Source organism: Pseudoliparis swirei, chromosome 5, assembly GCF_029220125.1.
Source record: "Pseudoliparis swirei isolate HS2019 ecotype Mariana Trench chromosome 5, NWPU_hadal_v1, whole genome shotgun sequence".
Lineage (NCBI taxonomy): Eukaryota > Metazoa > Chordata > Actinopteri > Perciformes > Liparidae > Pseudoliparis > Pseudoliparis swirei.
This window is the reverse complement of record NC_079392.1, coordinates 17,471,897-17,489,140: the sequence shown is the minus strand read 5'-3', so window position 1 is coordinate 17,489,140 and position 17,244 is coordinate 17,471,897. Positions and strand designations below refer to the sequence as shown.

General features: G+C 39.0%; 1 protein-coding gene across 1 annotated transcript; it reads left to right on the top strand.

Annotated features, from left to right (window-relative positions):
* The first annotated feature begins 709 nt into the window (after nucleotides 1-709).
* Nucleotides 710-11,639, top strand: ankle1 (ankyrin repeat and LEM domain containing 1). The gene is made up of 9 exons (XM_056414838.1): nucleotides 710-1,047; nucleotides 2,452-2,604; nucleotides 2,959-3,064; nucleotides 3,154-3,283; nucleotides 4,820-7,294; nucleotides 7,561-7,723; nucleotides 8,524-8,686; nucleotides 8,781-8,913; nucleotides 9,809-11,639. Exons 1-9 carry the CDS (start codon nucleotides 983-985, stop codon nucleotides 9,973-9,975), a joined length of 3,555 nt encoding a protein of 1,184 aa, XP_056270813.1. The 5' UTR covers nucleotides 710-982; the 3' UTR covers nucleotides 9,976-11,639.
* The last annotated feature ends 5,605 nt before the right edge of the window (nucleotides 11,640-17,244 follow it).

The following is a 17,244-nucleotide window of genomic DNA, read 5'->3' as shown; positions in this document are numbered from 1 at the left end:
GGCGATGTCTGCCTTTACTCTGTGATTCATTTCAAGGTAAAATAAAACACTGGCTCCATGGGAACAGCATCAGCACGGCCAGCCAAACAGTCACTGCTGGTCCTGAAGGAGCGCTGGAAGCGGCTTCATCAGACACTCGTTCTGGAGGCGGAGCTGTGCGACTACGGATCATATATGAACCCAGACACGGGGCGCTTGATGTTCCGACATTTGTGGTATTTCCACAAGTATAACGCAGAAATAGTTGTTAATGTCCCATGGTCGATAGCGGAAATGAAAACTGTTTTACAGGAATGTGACCGGGCTATGTGCTGGTAACTAGCGAATTAACCACAAAGTGTTGAGCGAGTAAAATCAGGTAAAAAAGCGTTGCAAATATTCAATTCCAACCGCTGAAATCTTTCTTTGGTAATGCAGAAGGACATGAGGTTGCTGGGCTCTCGCATAATCAAACAGCGGACACGATAGCCAGGTCAACTTCTTCTGACATGTAATAAGTGGGACCCCAAGATGGCGCGATTGAGATTCTGACGTCACGTGAATACGCCCTATAGTACACACGTTTAAAAAAGCATTGTCCAATCAGAGAAAGCAAAGGGCGGGACTTCCGCCTGCTGCCAGAAAGGAGGAGGTTTTGTTTTCTTGGAGGGAATTTCAACACATCTAGGCAGTGTTCCCCCTGGAGAGCGAAGATTCCTTGGATAAACAAGCGGTCTTTAGTATTTGAAAACAATAGCGGTACATCACTTCAAGTGGTTAAGGCACACAACTAAGGATAAAACATAATTACTGCTGGCTAACTGCATATGCAAACGTTATTTATGAATGAACTACAGTATGTTTCTGCAAGACAGTCCTCAGTCGTCGCCTTCGTAGCTAGCCTCGGTTAAAGGTTACCCACAGCTTTCTGCACGGTCTCTCTGTATATCGGGAATATGCTGAAACTCGACCAAAGGCAATTTCTACTGCGATAACGTTGGTCATGGATCGAAAGACGAGGAGGCTCGAAAATCAGCTTTGTAAAGCTGTGAACGATGGAGAACCGAGGTGATGTTCGGCACTCTTTGTTTTGTCTGGACTTGTTTTTTTGTCGATTTGACGCGACAGAGCTCAAGCACAGGTCTTTACGTCGCGAGCCATCTTGCACGAGCTTAACGTAAACGAGTTCAGTTAATTCCCTGCGACAAGAGTGGGAGTAAATTGAGGGTTTGATGAATTCAAAAAGGTTTTTTTCAGTCCTTACTTAAATGTAATCACTTTCTAGTCTACGTGTCTGGGTTCCGTGAAGTCCTCCAAACCACATCACTTGATGAGACATGAGTTCATGTTGTGAATATACATGAGCACGAGGGGGCAGTTTGTGTATTGTATTTAATGTCCGCATGTACTTTCAGTTGTTGACCCGTTGTCATGTCACATTAACGTAACTAACTATATATTGTATGACATGTTGTACACATAAAACCAGCCTCCTGAGGTCAAATAACATAGTTCACTAACACCACATACTTTCAAATGACAGATAAACAAAACATGGGAGCTAAAAATACAGGAGCTGTGTATAAAACAAAACGTATAAGAAGCACCTGCTAATGTAATGATATTCTGTAACCATCTGTGGTTATGCTTGTAATGACCGTCACTGAGGAACAATTATGTAGACACCTCCATCTGCACCACTATTACCATCTTTCTGCACTAATATCCCAAATCCATTGTTCGTATGTTCTTATACTTTATTCAATATATAAATATTTATATTGTATATAAATATCCTATTTCTAAATATTAGAATATCATGAAAAAGTATACTAGTAGGGTATTAAACAAATCACTTGAATCGTCTAATTAACTCGAAACACCTGGAAACACATTTTCAAATGTTTGATTTTGTTTTGCTGTTATAAATCTTTTTTTTTACTTGGTCTGAGGAAATATTCAAATTTTATGAGATAGGATTTTAGAGTTTTCTTAAGCTGTAAGCCATAATCAGCAATATTAAAAGAATAAAAGGCTTGCAATATTTCAGTTGATTTGTAATGAATCCAGAATGCATGACATTTTTGTTTTTTTAATTGCATTACAGAAAATAAAGAACTTTATCACAATATTCTAATTTTCTGAGACAGTCCTGTATATACGGACAAGAGTAACCGGAGTCAAATTCCATGTATGTGTCCACACACATGGCAAATAAAGCTGATTCTGATTCTGATGTTCGGCTATATTAATGAAAGAGTTGCAGATGTCATAGCTCCTTCGTCACTATTTTTAGTCTTCAAAGTTTCTATTTCAAAAACAGAAATCTATTGTAGAAATGATAATGTTGTTTTTAACCACACTTAATCCAGATTGCAAGATTAGGCAGGATAGCTGTCCTTTGTTAATACAAAAAAACTATTCCACAAAACAATGCATATCCGATTATAACAGCTCTCTCTTCATTGGCAGATCTGTGCTGCTGCTTCTCTCACAAGGCGCATGCCCAGACCTGGTGGGCAGTAAAGGGGTGGCTGCAGTACACTTGGCTGCTGGCAAAGAGACTGAGAAGAACACACGCTGTTTGAAGATGTTGCTGCGATATGGAGCAGACCCCAATATCAGGTATGGTTATAAATACTGGGGGAAAAAACACCATGACACCTTTTCAGATAAGTTTTCTCTACACTTTTTATATCTTTATAACCACAGAACCTCTTTATTTAGAATATCATTGACATTTTTTTCGACTGGTTTAACAAATGCAGCATTGTACATGAATGTTATACAGATCGTTAAGCTGTCTTCCATAGACGTTTTGCGTCACCAACAACCTGCAGTAACCTTTCATTACATCCTATATACTTCTCGATTTGGAAGTATGTTCAACTTTAGTCACAATACACTATTAAACATCTTTGAGCATAATGAGAAGGTAATTATGTTTTGTAAAGTTGTGAATTATTGTATTTCTCTCAGGTCATCAGATGGCCTGACTCCTCTTCACATTGCTGCACTTTGGGGATGTTATCAAAATCTGAAGCTGCTCCTGATGAATGGAGGGAACCCGAACATTAAACATAAAGTAAGCGTTGTTTTGAGCGTGATTAATAATTTTCCATAAGTGCTCACAATGGCTTTAACATTTTGTTATCTCCTTTTTTATTTATTTAGGAAGGGAACACACCAGGGCAGCTTGCAGATCAACAGGAGAATCGAAAATGTGCCCAGCTCCTTCAGGACTACCAGTTTAGCTCAGTGGACACAGAGGAAGATGAGTTACCTCAATTCCAATACCAATACTGTAAGGAAGTCACTTTGAAGCCTTTGTTTTTTTGTGGGTTATATAAAGAACTTATTTCATAAATGTGAAGAAATCTATACACATCTAGTAGTGTTAGTAATAGATATATTATGGTAGTATATATTTATATATATATATATATATTTATTTTAGTGCTGTGAAAAATAACGCGTTAACTCAGTTAATTAAATTACAGGATTAATTAGTTTTTTTTCAACGCATTTAACGCATGCGCAGAATGAGGTTCCATTCCGTCTGTTGTTGGTCGTCTCTAACCAGCAGCATGTCATTCTGTCTCTACGTGTCACGTTAACACGACTCCGATCTCCGTCTCGCGCGCCGCAGAGCTCGGATGCCGGCGTCGGGACGAAAAAAAGTCACTTGCACCCCCCCCCCCGTCAACAACTCTTCTCGGAGCTCTTGCCTGTCTTGAGAGCCCTGTAAATGTATATATGTGATTAATCATGATTAATCCACAGAAACCTGTGATTAACCTGATTAAAAATGTTCATCGTTTCACAGCCCTAATTTATTTATTTACATGTGTATATATATTTGTGTGGATATATGTACATACATGTATGTATAATATATACATGTGTATATATGTATATACATGTATGTATGTACATATATATATATGTGTGTATATATATATATATGTGTATATGTGTGTATATATATGTGTTTGCATATATATATATGTGTATATATATGTATATATGTGTATGTAGATATATATGTAGATATATGTATATATATATATGTAGATATATATGTATGCATATTTATGTAGATATATATGTATGTATATTTATATGTGTATATATTTATGTATATATTTATATGTGTGTATATATAGATATATATATATACATATTTATGTATGTATATATGTATGTATTTATATATGGATATACATCTGTGTATTTATATATATGTATATGTATTTATATATATATATTATATGTGTGTGTGTATATATATATCCATCCATTCATTTTCATTCACTTAGTCCGGGGTCGGGTCGTGGGGGCAGCAGACCCAGCAGGCATATGTATATGTGTGTATATATATATATATATATATATATTCAATTCAGTTTAGTTTATTTTGTTCAGCCCATTATCACAAATTGGAAATTTGCCTCAAAGGGCTTTACAATCTGTACACGTACGATATCCTTGTCCCAGGACCTCACATCGGATCAAGAAAAAACCCTTTCACAGGGAAAAAAGGGAAGAAACCTTCAGGAGAGCTACAGAGGAGGATCCCTCTCCCTGGATGGACAGATGCAATAGATTTCATGTGTACAGAATCATTACAGAGTTACAACACATTGAATGAGTATGACAGAGTGTATGAATAGTTGGTAGTAGGCATGAACCAAATAAAAAATGTAATACATGGCTGACCGTCTGCCCAACTGTCCAACAGTTTATAAAGCGGGAACATTTAATGAATTTGGCTAGCTGGCATAATATTTTACTTTTTCTTGGCAACCGTGTTAATTTAGGTTTCTTCTTTTCTCCACAGCTGTGTATTCAGACCAAACAGACACGTCCAGCTATCCTGAATCGGACCACAGCTTCAGTTCCCACTCTTCTATGATAAGTGACTTTGGTGAAGCCCCATTGAGCAGCACAAGGCGCTCATCATTTTTCGATCTCTCGAACAATAATGGAAGGCCAGTTTGCAGTGGAGCATCGTATAACAGACATTTTGATAAGGAGATTAAGAAGCATCACGGCCCGGACTGGAACAATGCCGCCTCACATTGGGCATCTGAAGGTCCCTCCATACTATCAAGCACTCGCATGTCTGCAGTGGGAACTGCAGCTGCAATGCCCAATCTTAAGGAGGAGGATTTGTGTTCTGATGATGATGTGTTCGGATCACAAGCAAATGAACATGCGCCTACAACTGATTGCAGAATCTTCCCCTCTAGAAGAGACACTCTCCCAGCTTTTCCCTGCAGGCGAGCAAGTCGCAAGAGTGTGAGTTTCAGAGATGTTGATGAATATTTCCCTGTTTTTATTCCTCAATCTCCCTCACAGCAGCCTGGTGGTGATGGCAGTCCGTGCATCAGCAACTTACCCTTTGACATGTCTGAGTACTCTGACTTCCTGGATTCCGAACGTATGGCCACCGTTTTACAGAAGCAGGGCATCGACGTCACATCACCAGATCACGTTTATGTTTTCTGCAGAGAGAGCAGTGAAAGCCCAGAAGAGGACATGGAGAAAACGGTCATCAATCACTGTGCTCTGGCAGAGAGTGATGATGACCAGGACAAAGAATATGTAAAAGAGGCTCAGGTGAATATACTGGAACAGCCAGTCCTTTCTTATGTTGGTGACAGCAGCAGTGGGTCTGGTAGTAGTTATTATAGTAGCTGCGAGAGCGAACATTACACGAGTGCACTGGATGCTTCTATACGCCCCAGACATATTTTACTCCCCGCTGTAAAAGGAGGTTCTCTTGCGGCAGAATCCGACACAAAGATTACAATTTCTTCGGACTCTGATTCTGAATTTGCAAGGCAAGACTGGACTTCACCACCGGTTCAAACAGAACCACAGATGGATTCAAAACCTGAAACTAAAGAGCATGTACAGGGTATGTTTGACAAACTGTTGTCTGAGACACACCTAATCAATGATTTGTTTGAACCTTGCAGTCGTCATGTTCTTGACACTTCAAGTGAACGTGGTGTTAATCAGCCTTTGGCAGACATCCTATTGCATGATGCTAGTGAGGCATTCCAGGAAAACGTTAACCTTCCATTCACACCAAGTCCTTTTGTAACAGGCAGGACTCGCTCGAGGTTGAGTCGCTGCTCACTGAGAACTAGCCGGCCCTCCGAGAGCCTCTTCATCACGTCTTCTTTGTTTGAAAGGACCCTCCCCACAGCAGTCCGAACACGCCGCCAGACACCCAGGTCTCAGAGCAGTGAAGATATGTACAGTTCACCACATGCGGCTTGTTATCCACCATCTTATTCAGAGAATGATACAGTAGGAGGAGACATGTTTCCTGCTGATCGCAAGGACATGCAGTCCAGCACCCTAAGTGCTGGTTCAAGTGTTAGCAATAGCCAAGCTGACACGCTCATTCTCTCCCAGAGTGTCACTGATTCTGCTTCTGAATCGCAGACTTTGTCTGACACAGTAATACTGGAGGAAAACCAGGACTCTTCAATGAATGCTTATGAAAGAAACCTTGCAGAGGTTATACTGGCCATGCAAGGCCACGATCTTGCTGAAGCAAGCGATTTTCTGACTGATCTGACAAGTACAGATGAGGCAACAACAAAGAATCACGTAAATGATGCTCCTGGTAAGGACAAACTAGATAGCCTCAAAAATGATGTCTGGAACACTGACGACTCCAGTTCTGAGTCTGTCTCATCTTCATCCAGCTCCACCTATTTTTCCCCAAGGAGGTCCAGAGAAGAGTCCGACCTTCCTTGCACTCCAGGCACCGGATGCACCCCCAGGTACAGCATGAGCCGACTGTCCAGCTGCCACAGGCCTCAGCACCTGGCTAAACTGTCTTACACCCCCGGAGGGCGTCCGCTCATTCAAGATCTGGATGAACCGGTGGAGTACCTCTACACTGATTCGGAACAGGGCCACAAGCTCATCGAGACCCATGTCCCACCTACATCAAACACCTCTCTCAGCTCCAGCATGAGTGCTAGTAGCAGCGAGGAAACCATCCTTTATGACTGGCGCTCCATGCAGACGGACATGGTGAAGGAAGGAAAAGAGAACCAGACGCCCCAGATGGTGCTAAAAGAGGAAGAAAAGGATGAAGACCTGCTGTTGCAAGAGACACGAGGGATGACGGACAAGGAGCTGAGATTGAGGCTACTAGAGCTCGGGGAGAGCCCGGGCCCAATCAGCCGCCGTACCAGGCCCACTTACATGCGAAGGCTCTGTCGCCTGGTGCAGGAGTCAAACTCCCAATCACCACAGCCCCAGAGGAAGTTGGACCCGCCCCACATAGGTAACAATTGTTAAAATAATAAACATTTCAGGGGGGATTAGTGACAGTAAAATGACTCTTCTCGTGGAAAATGTTACTTATTATTAGTATTGAAGCTTGCACCAACGGTTTGACGTATTCAAATCTGCATCACTTTGTGGGTGGATTAGATTAGACACTAAATGAATGAGGTTTATTAATACACTTATTATCATTTAGCCTATCAACCCTGTCACTTGACACAGCGAGTAATTTAATTATGGTTTATTTTATTTTTGTAAATTTAGGTTATAGTCCAGAATTGTGTCGGGCCCTGCGGACCTTCGAGCTGCCTGATTGCCAAGTTGATGAGCACGCATTGTGCCAGCAGTTTGACCAGCCAGACCAAAACAGGAAGTGGAGGGAGGGCATCATCAAGTCCAGCTTCAACTACCTGCTGCTCGACCCGAGGTCTGCTAGCTCTTGATTTGTGGTTTTCTTTGCTGGCTCTCTGAAGATAAATGTTTTGTGTAACGTGATGTGATGATGCAATTATTTTTGCTTGAAAATCAGTTATTCAACTCACTGCTTGTAATCAGAATAGGAGGCTGTGTTGTGTATAAAAAGTACTTTAGATTTTTTCCTTTAAAAATAATAATAAATGTCACTTGGATGACAAAAAAAACTGTAAAATTGTGAGGGCAGAATACACTTGTCTACGTGTATGTATTTTTATTTATCAGGTTACATTATCTTATCACATCTCAAAAGATAAATGAAGTTAACACTTCGTTTTATGCCTTGTTTAACCCTCCTGTTACCTTAGGGTCAATTTGACCCCATTCAATGTTTAACCCTCCTGTTACCTTTATATTTACTGACATATTTTACCCGTGGGGTCAATTTGACCCCAGCAATTAAAACCTCCAGAAAATTATTAGAATTAATATTGTTTTCCAAGTTTAAGTGTGAGGTACTTTATGTTTGTTTGTTAACTACCTAAATAGCCCTTTAAATATATAAAAAAGTTGATATTTCTTATATGTTTGAGACAGTGAAAAACAGCCTGGGGTCAAATTGACCCGAAAGAACACCGACATTAAACATTGAATGGGGTCAAATTAACCCTAAGGTAACAGGAGGGTTAAATCCCAGTGTACTTTTAGGATTTGCTTTTCTCCCCGCTGTAAAAGGAGGAGTAACAACGACTTATCTATAATACAGATAAACATGTTTATATAATGGAATTTTTGTTGTTGTTGCTCTACCAGAGTGACGAAAAACCTCCCGTTTCGCTATCACACCATGACTGCACAGGAATGTTTTCAGACATTTATCCACGCTATATTTTATGTGGGCAAAGGGAAACGCTCTCGCCCCTACAGCCACCTGTATGAGGCTTTAGAGTACTTCAAAGGAGACAAGACTTCCAAGGTAAGGCCGCACACACCGATCATTGCTTGATTTCAATGAATACAATAAAATAAAATCTATGAATAAAATACTGTCTCTTTCTTCTCTGTGACAGAATTTGTGCCCCAAAGTGCAGCATATCCTTCAGGTGTGGAATGCCGGGCAAGGCGTCATCTCTCTGCATTGTTTCCAGAATGTCATTCCAGTCGAGGCTTACACAAGAGAGGCCTGCATGGTGGAGGCCATCGGTGAGTACAACGACGGGGGAAACTCTGCACCAATTATCTCCAATAAGGAGCAAACAGTGATGTAATCTTATGGAAAATACCCGTTTGAAAACCTTCCCCATCTGCTTTGTATCAGAGTTTCAAATCACCTCATCAATGCCTTTTTATGAGAATTTTCTTTTTACCCATTTTTTAAAATGTCCTTCACAGCTTGTCTTGCTGATATTATTTGCCATGTTCAGGAAAAGAAGCTAGTCTTGTTGTTTGCAGTTGCTTTAAATTAAGTCAATGGTATTTGTTACCTTGTTCTCTTTTTGAAAAATTGCAACCTACACCTGCTTATTACTCACTATAATTTTCAATATTAAGAAATCAAACCTGCAATTGTACCTTCCATACAACAAATGGGAGCCACATAGACACGTTCTGAAATTGACCAATCCTCAGATTCTGTCTATTGTGATCCTCAGTCCAAGTGCATAGATTATCAGAGGCCGAAAGTCAGCATGTGAGGAGAGTATTGTATAGCTTTAAAAGGTCATCCTTTAGGTCAAATAAAATGACGTCAATCCAGCTAGAAATTCAAATGGCTGGGAAACCAGGAAAGTTATTACTGACGGATTGGGTCTTTTGCATATTGAATACGAGAGTTAACTGATCAAAAGTTACAAACGTTCCATCAAGGTAAAGATGCTCACAGAGACACTTCCTTGTTCTTCCCAGTTTTTAAAGGCCCTCTCGGTAATAGAGGGAGGGAACAGAGGATTGGAGTGTTCAGGGGATTGAAGAGATATTGCCGTGAATCCAAAGTGGAATTTAAGCAAAATTAACACAAATACAACCACGAACTCTGAAACATTGAATTACGCCGATCCAGCATGTCGATAACCTTTTTTTAATTGTTCAATTGTTTCAGGACTGAAAATGCTCACCAATCGAAAGCGAGGAGATTTTTATGGCGTGGTGTCCAACTGGCAGGCGAAGAAGAAACGGGAGCTTGGCGTCCACCTGCTCTACCGCGCAATGCAAATCTTTCTGGCGGAGGGTGAAAGACAGCTCAGACCAGCAGACATCAGACGGTAGTGACTCCCACTGGAGGGGTGTACGAACAGCAGCACAATGCCGGTGCACAAAGGAGGCCAGACTAATAGCTCAGGGTACAACGTCGTTATTTTTGAAAAATGTTGCACTCACGATTTAGGTGGGGTTTACAAAATCAAGCTCTTTGGAGCTCTTACCCACAATGTAATTGTCTTTCTGCTATACATACACTGATATTTCAATCCTACAGCAATTTACCGCTAGTTATGATCACCTCATTTGTTATTGTTGTCCTTTTTAAATTAAGTCCACTTTTGAAAACGTGTTTTGTATAAAATCAAAACTGCCATTACATTGGTTTTAATCATCTGCCCAGATGTGACGCAACTAATGGTTCCTCAAAACACTTAAATGGTGGAATAGTTTATAAATAAAATATATGGGGTTAATGAACATGAACACAATCAAAGTTGGGAGACTGCAGGTCTTTTAGAAGGCACCACAAATAAGCTAGGTTGCAAAAACATTCTCTCCAGACAGAACATTGGTTCTCTGTGGTACTCATCAGTTTCAAATGATTCCACAACACATTCAAAGGCATTTCCGTGTAATTAAATTAACTTGTGTCACATTGCACGAAAACAATTTAATTCAGAAAAAAGCTTTGAAAATCTGTGGGAGTGTTATTTAAAAAAAAAAGCCTGGTAGATATTCATGTACTTTTTGTAGTGTTCAAATGTATTTGATGTTAAGTTTAGCAGAGGCTGGCAACTAGTTCTTAGCATTATAGGTTTGAATGGATAAATCAATAATGAATAACGAGTGTTAGGAACTGTGCTTAGATGGGTAGTATTCCATTTCTTTTGTTGTGCTACTTTGTTCTTGTTAAAAATCTTCTTTGCAGGCCAGCCAATGATATGATCGTGTCCAATGTGTGTGTTTGTGTAGACTATTCTTTTAGATGGGTCATTACAATGAGCTGTGTAGAACCGGATGGTGAAGTTTGTCATTAGTACATTAGCACTTAATATTAAGGTAGTAGAAGAACTAGTGTGTCACATCATTGGGTTGCAGCTGTTATTTGATGCCGTAATCTGCATAATTTTAATTGCTAGTTAAATTTAAAAGCCATTTGTAAGTCACTTTTTTATGAAAATGTTACTCACCATCTCATGTTATGATCTACAGATTTATGTTCACCGTCAGCAGGCTTCAAGATAATGTATTATCTCCCTGGGTTAATGCACTTGATCAACTAGGAAAGGCATTTCCTGCTGAAAATGCGTTGGATTGCTAACATTTCAAATTTTTAAGCTGAAATCAAAAAGACAACAGCTAAACATAGCTAGAAATAGCTGAACATAGTAGAAAATAGATGAAAATTCCCAGTTAAAAAAAAATCTAAGTATTAGTAAAACAGCTTACTAATTCACTTTTAATTATGAAATTATCTGTTTATAATAATTAAACTATACAAGCATTAATAATACAATGGTTAGTTGTGCACACACCTTTTCCTGTTATACTAAAAAGGGGCCTCATTGTGAGCCATGTTTGATTTACTGTCAAAAACGAATGATTGATTATTCATTTATGCATACATGTTGAGTGTTCTTTTCATTATGCTCCTTAACTTGCACTGTTACTGCTGTATTTCCTTGCTTCTTTATTTAGGACAGGTAAAAATGTTTAATGACAAACCTGAACTGCGTGAACGTTTCTTTGTCATCTCCTGTGCTCTGGTGTCCCTCTAGTGGACAAAGAAAGCGACTTTCATTCTTAAGTTGTCCCTCCATGCAGTAACTGGCCTTCTACCACTATGATTCATTTAAGGTACTGTACATATGATATTTGTATAAGAAATTGCATAATCCCCATGAACAAAAATGTATAGGACCATTACAATTAACTGTATATTGATATAATCCATTATCTGATAGTAAGTAATTATTTACACAAGGACATAACGACGAATGATAAAGAACACATTTTAATAACATACTAACATATTTTTTAAATTATGTTTTTCATGTAGCAAATGTTCAACATAATGTTTCTTTCATTATAATTTGAAGTGAGTGTGAGCATCGCATTCACATGATTACTGATAGATCCGAAATAGCTTTAGCTTAAATTATCAATAGTATTTTTTAAAAACATTTTCAACAGTATGAAATGCATTCACAAAATCAACTTAATTAACAGCATCAACAGGAACGAGGAGAGGGGAAGAAACGCTTCTATCACGCCGAAAGGGGGCCCAGGTAACACAATCCCAATCTTTAGTCCATGGGTTTGTCAAAACATCACGTGTTTGAGGGCTCTTTCGCAAACACTCAGCGCTTTTTGAACACTAGTTCAATTCGCATTTCCTCACATTTTGGCCAAGAAAATTACCCACAATTCATCGCAATGTGATAACATAACATTACACGTGATTGAACGACTGGCCCTTTCGTTAACCTCACAGCCTTTGGTTCCCTCTACCCAGGAAGTATGATCCTGGTCCAGCTGTTTTTGTAGAACGAGAGAAAAATCAATGCACGTTACTTTAATAAGAGCTAGAACTCACCAGATGTTAGAGATTGGTCCAAAAATAATTAAAAAGTAAACTGGACGAAGGTCCAAAATCCAATTTAACCTTAAATGTACTCGTTGAAGTTCTCTGATTGGTTGTTTCTGACAGCAATGTTCTCTGGGACTTGAAGTTGACTCCTACATTTTCACATTTCACTTTAAAGAAAATGTCTGATCATTTGTATTTAGGACATACCTGAGAGTGTTATGTGTTCATCCAAGTGTTGGTTAGTGACGGACAATCTTGAAACATATCTTATTTAACTGAACTCTACTGAATATAAAATGAAATTAACCGAACAAATATAGTTTCTTTGTTGTTCAAAGTGTCCTTTCCTTTCATGCTGTATGATGACTGTTGGGAACCAGTGCGGATTTTATAAAAATCAATTGGAGGTCTGTAATTCTGTTGCTTTTTTGCAGGATGTTTGATGAATTATTTGTTTTGAGATAATTATTTTAACGGCATACATTGTACAATGACATTTGTTGACAATTTTATAGCATACTGTTATTATATAACATCTTAAAAGGCATATTGCACTGCACATGGTTTTTTAATGACATTTTAATGGTTCACTAAATGTTATGACTGGAATTTTAATGACATATTTATTTTCTATGACATATAGGCTACTATGACATTGTTATGACACATATGAAATCTATATGATGCCAATACGTTTTTAATGAATTATTACATAAATTTACATACATTTATTACGAGCTGCACGGTGCTGGAGTGGCTAGCACTGTCACCTCACAGCAAGAGGGTTCCCGGTCTGGGCGGTCCTGGCGTTTGTTCTCCCCGTGTCAGCGTGTGTTCCCTCCGGGTTCTCCGGCTTCCTCCTTCAGTCCAAAGACATGCGGCTCAGATTAATGGGCCTCTACATTGCCCGTAGTGTGAGTGGTTGTCTGTCTATATGCGCTGTGATGGACTGGAGATCTCTCAGGGTTGAACCCTGCCTTCGCCCAATGTCAGCTGGATCGGCTCGAGCAACCCCACGACCCTAAATAGGATGAGTGGTTTGGATCATGGAATGTTTTTATTAGATCCTACACTATGGAATTATGTATACAATATACAATTTTAATTATATTTTTTGGGGCAAACTATACTGAGATGTTTTCATGACATTTGTATTGAGATGTTCACTGTACAATGACATTTGTTTATAACACTATCATACTATATTAATATTGCATACTATAGTCTGACATTTGGATAACATTGTTATTGTTATGGTAATACATTTGTGACTTTTTTTACCACATACTTAATTACATTTGTATGGCTTTATACTTTGCCATTTGTATGACTTGGCATAATATACTGACATTTTGAATTAAACCTTTGGAACACACTAAACTATTATATTTCTATGACACTTTTACACAAGCTATACCATGACAAGCTATATTATAACATTCAAAGAGATGTTTAATACATACTTTTCCATGTCATCATTATGACATTTTCTGAACTACTTGTAAGACAATTTATACCATACCATTTTAAGGCATGATTTGTTACAATACTTTACAATGTCGTTTTTGCAAGATTGGTGTTTATATCTTATTCCATTTGTATTCATTTACCTATTATACTTTAGATTTTATAAATTGAAGAAAATTAAATAGAGAATGTATAACAAAATCAAAAATCGTAGGACATTGTCACGGTATCAATTAAAGTGGAGCTTGGAGCACCTGGTTTAAACATTGTAAGTAAGTTACATTTTGAAATCTTGATCTATTAAATCTATGAAAACTTTTTAGAAGCTCTAGCATTATCAAATTTACATATGTTGATATTAATATTGCTTCAAGGCTTTAATCAAGTAAGTCAAGAATTAAGCTGTTGCCAATTGCATGCAGCCAATTTCACCATCAATCATTGTATTAAGACACTCAGAGAGACGGCATAGCGCAATGTTGGTGAGATTATGCAGATCACACTGAAAAGAAAACATGTCGGGCATTTCTCAGAATTATGCTGTAGGTTATTACCCATAACACCTGAATAGTCTTGCTAACTGCCCTTAATTAATTAAAGGTTGAAGTAAGCAAATGTTAGCGTATCCAAAATACAAGTATAAAAAAGTAAGTATAAAGATACAAAAGTCAAAATTACAAATGTACCATTTATTTTCCTATACCGGCTTCACCCCCAACAGAACCAAATAAGAAATAAATGACTCATCACATCATTGAAGACTGACTGGGAACTTTATTTGGTCAAATACATCAATGCAAATATTAGGCAGTTTAGATTTTATTCCACATTAAATAAACAGCTGATGGTAAAACGAAATGTCAACCATTTGATAGTGTTTAAAGTAAACTGATTAGAATATAACTAATATCGCTATTACTAATATATTTAGATGAAGCCAAAAGGGTTTTAGCTGATGGTGTAATCTTGAACAATAGTTTGATAGGATTATGACTTTTAATGATTCACCATTTTGGAAAGCATCTCTTCAAAGACAACATATTTTTGCTGTGTATTTGTCGTGTAATATTTACAGCAACTATATCATTTATCAGACCCTTGATGCAATCGAAGCCATATCATCTGTATTGTTCTGCTTTAAAGGTCATTTCCCTCAAACTATTTCTATTGCTTCTATACTCTTCTTTCTTTTCCCGGACTCGAGCCCCTACGCCTCAGCCAGTGTGATGGAAATGCAATCTGAGCGGCCAGTCAATTCACACTTACCCGTGTGTGCCCACTTTTTGGGGGATGCATAAATAATGCCATCATCAGCATATCATGACGCTATTCCTTGTGACGTTCAGATGAAATCTGGGACACAGTTGCATTCATCTTTCAGTGAGCTCTTCCACATAGTTAAACCCACCGACAGCAATGAATGTTGATTGTGACCTTTGCTGTGGTTTAGAAGACAAACGTTTTCTTTCTTTGTTCGTCGAGGATGTATGCAGGAGCCATTGGTCATGCTTGTGTACACGTTGCTGCATGGGTCGTACCTCTTTTTCTTACTTCTTTGAGATACAGAGGTAGAATGGCTGGCCACAGGGCACAATCAACGGTCGATGGTTTTTTCAATTTTGCTGAAACTCACCGACAGCGTTGAATGTTCACTGGGGCGAGCGAGGACCTGACTGTGACCAGGGAGGACAGTCTGCTCTGCAGAGGGAGCCAGTTCGTTCTCTCTCTCTCTCTCAGCAGGGAGGTCACTGAACAGGTCATTCGTGTTGTTACCATACTTTGATCATGCTATCTTTTCCAGCCAAGCTTATTAGAGAACTACAAACTGTTAAATATAATATGGCAACACCTGACAATACATATTTATAAATGCTATACATGCATATGATGAACATCTATTAGTGCTTATCTTCCTCATTATTTTGAAATTGGTGTTGGCCATCCATTCTGCAATGGTGTTAAGTGTTATATGTGCACTATTAACTATTAACCTCCATGACACATGGTCGTTATGAAACCAAAGACAGTGCCACTGTGTGGGAACTTTACTGCAAGTAGCCGTTAGAAGAGGGAAGTCATCTTGAAACTTTTGACTCATAGCGGGTTTTTAGTTAATGCAGCACCTGGGTCGCCTGGATTGAAGCGCAGCCTCTCGAGAGACACTAGCATGCCTTAAGGGCTTCGTGCAAGGTAAAGGATGAGGAAGGCAACGGGTACGAAACTGTAGACTCATCCGAAATGTGTGTTGTTTTGCTATGATGTGTCATTTTGGTTGAAGTCTAAGATGTTTTTTTATTCTATTTGCACCAATACCAGTAAAGGAACTGCCCATCAACGAGTACAAACGTTTTATTACACACGGCTGAATCGCTCTTGCTCATCAAGAGAAAATAAATAAATCCAATGCTACAGAGCTGCTGTAGCAATTACATACGACTTGACAATAAAACTGTGACAGTGTGTAAAGATGTGGTTGGATGATAAATATGGCGCTCAAACTCTAAAAGGATAATAAGTGATTAAGATGATGTGGTGGATATGCCCATAACAAATACTCATTTAATATGACTGATTGCCTTTAACTATGAAGCAAAACATATTGAGTAATATATCGGAATATTTCTGAATACTTTTGTACTATATGTCTGACATATGTGTGTGCTGCTTGCACTTGTTATTCCGTGTGTTTTCTCGGTCCTCTGAAAAGCTGGACATTTGTGAGCAAAAAAAAACTATCCAAACTCAAAATACCTCAATCAAAATCCAGTTTGCTCTATGTTGACACATCACCCGAGCCTGGGCCAAAAAGCACAGTCCTTGTTGCCAGGGACACCACTAGCTCTGCCTCTCTCCACTCTCCCGAACAGGGATTTGAGTGACACAGTTTGAATTGACAGAAGTGGATGAGAAGTAACGTTGTTTTAGAAGGTCTTCTCTGGCCGCAGGATGAGGGTGACAGGAGGAAGAAAGATCCAGACACGCGATGAGAGAGAAAAGGGCCCTGAGCTGACAATGTGGCCCTAATTTGAATGACATGGTCTGCACATCAGCCCTCAAACCAGCCCGGGTTGAGTGGAAAGGGGATGGAAGGCAGAGAAGAAGGAGAAGGGAGTGAGAGTGATAAGAAGAGACAGAGCATGGAGGAGGGAGAGGGCATGCAAGGGTGTACTTCCTTCAAACATGCTGGCCTTAATGGCAAAGACAGCTCTGACATTTAACCACTGACTCATTTTTAGATAAGTGGATGTGGTAGTTTGTGGGGGGAGGAAGAGTTGTGA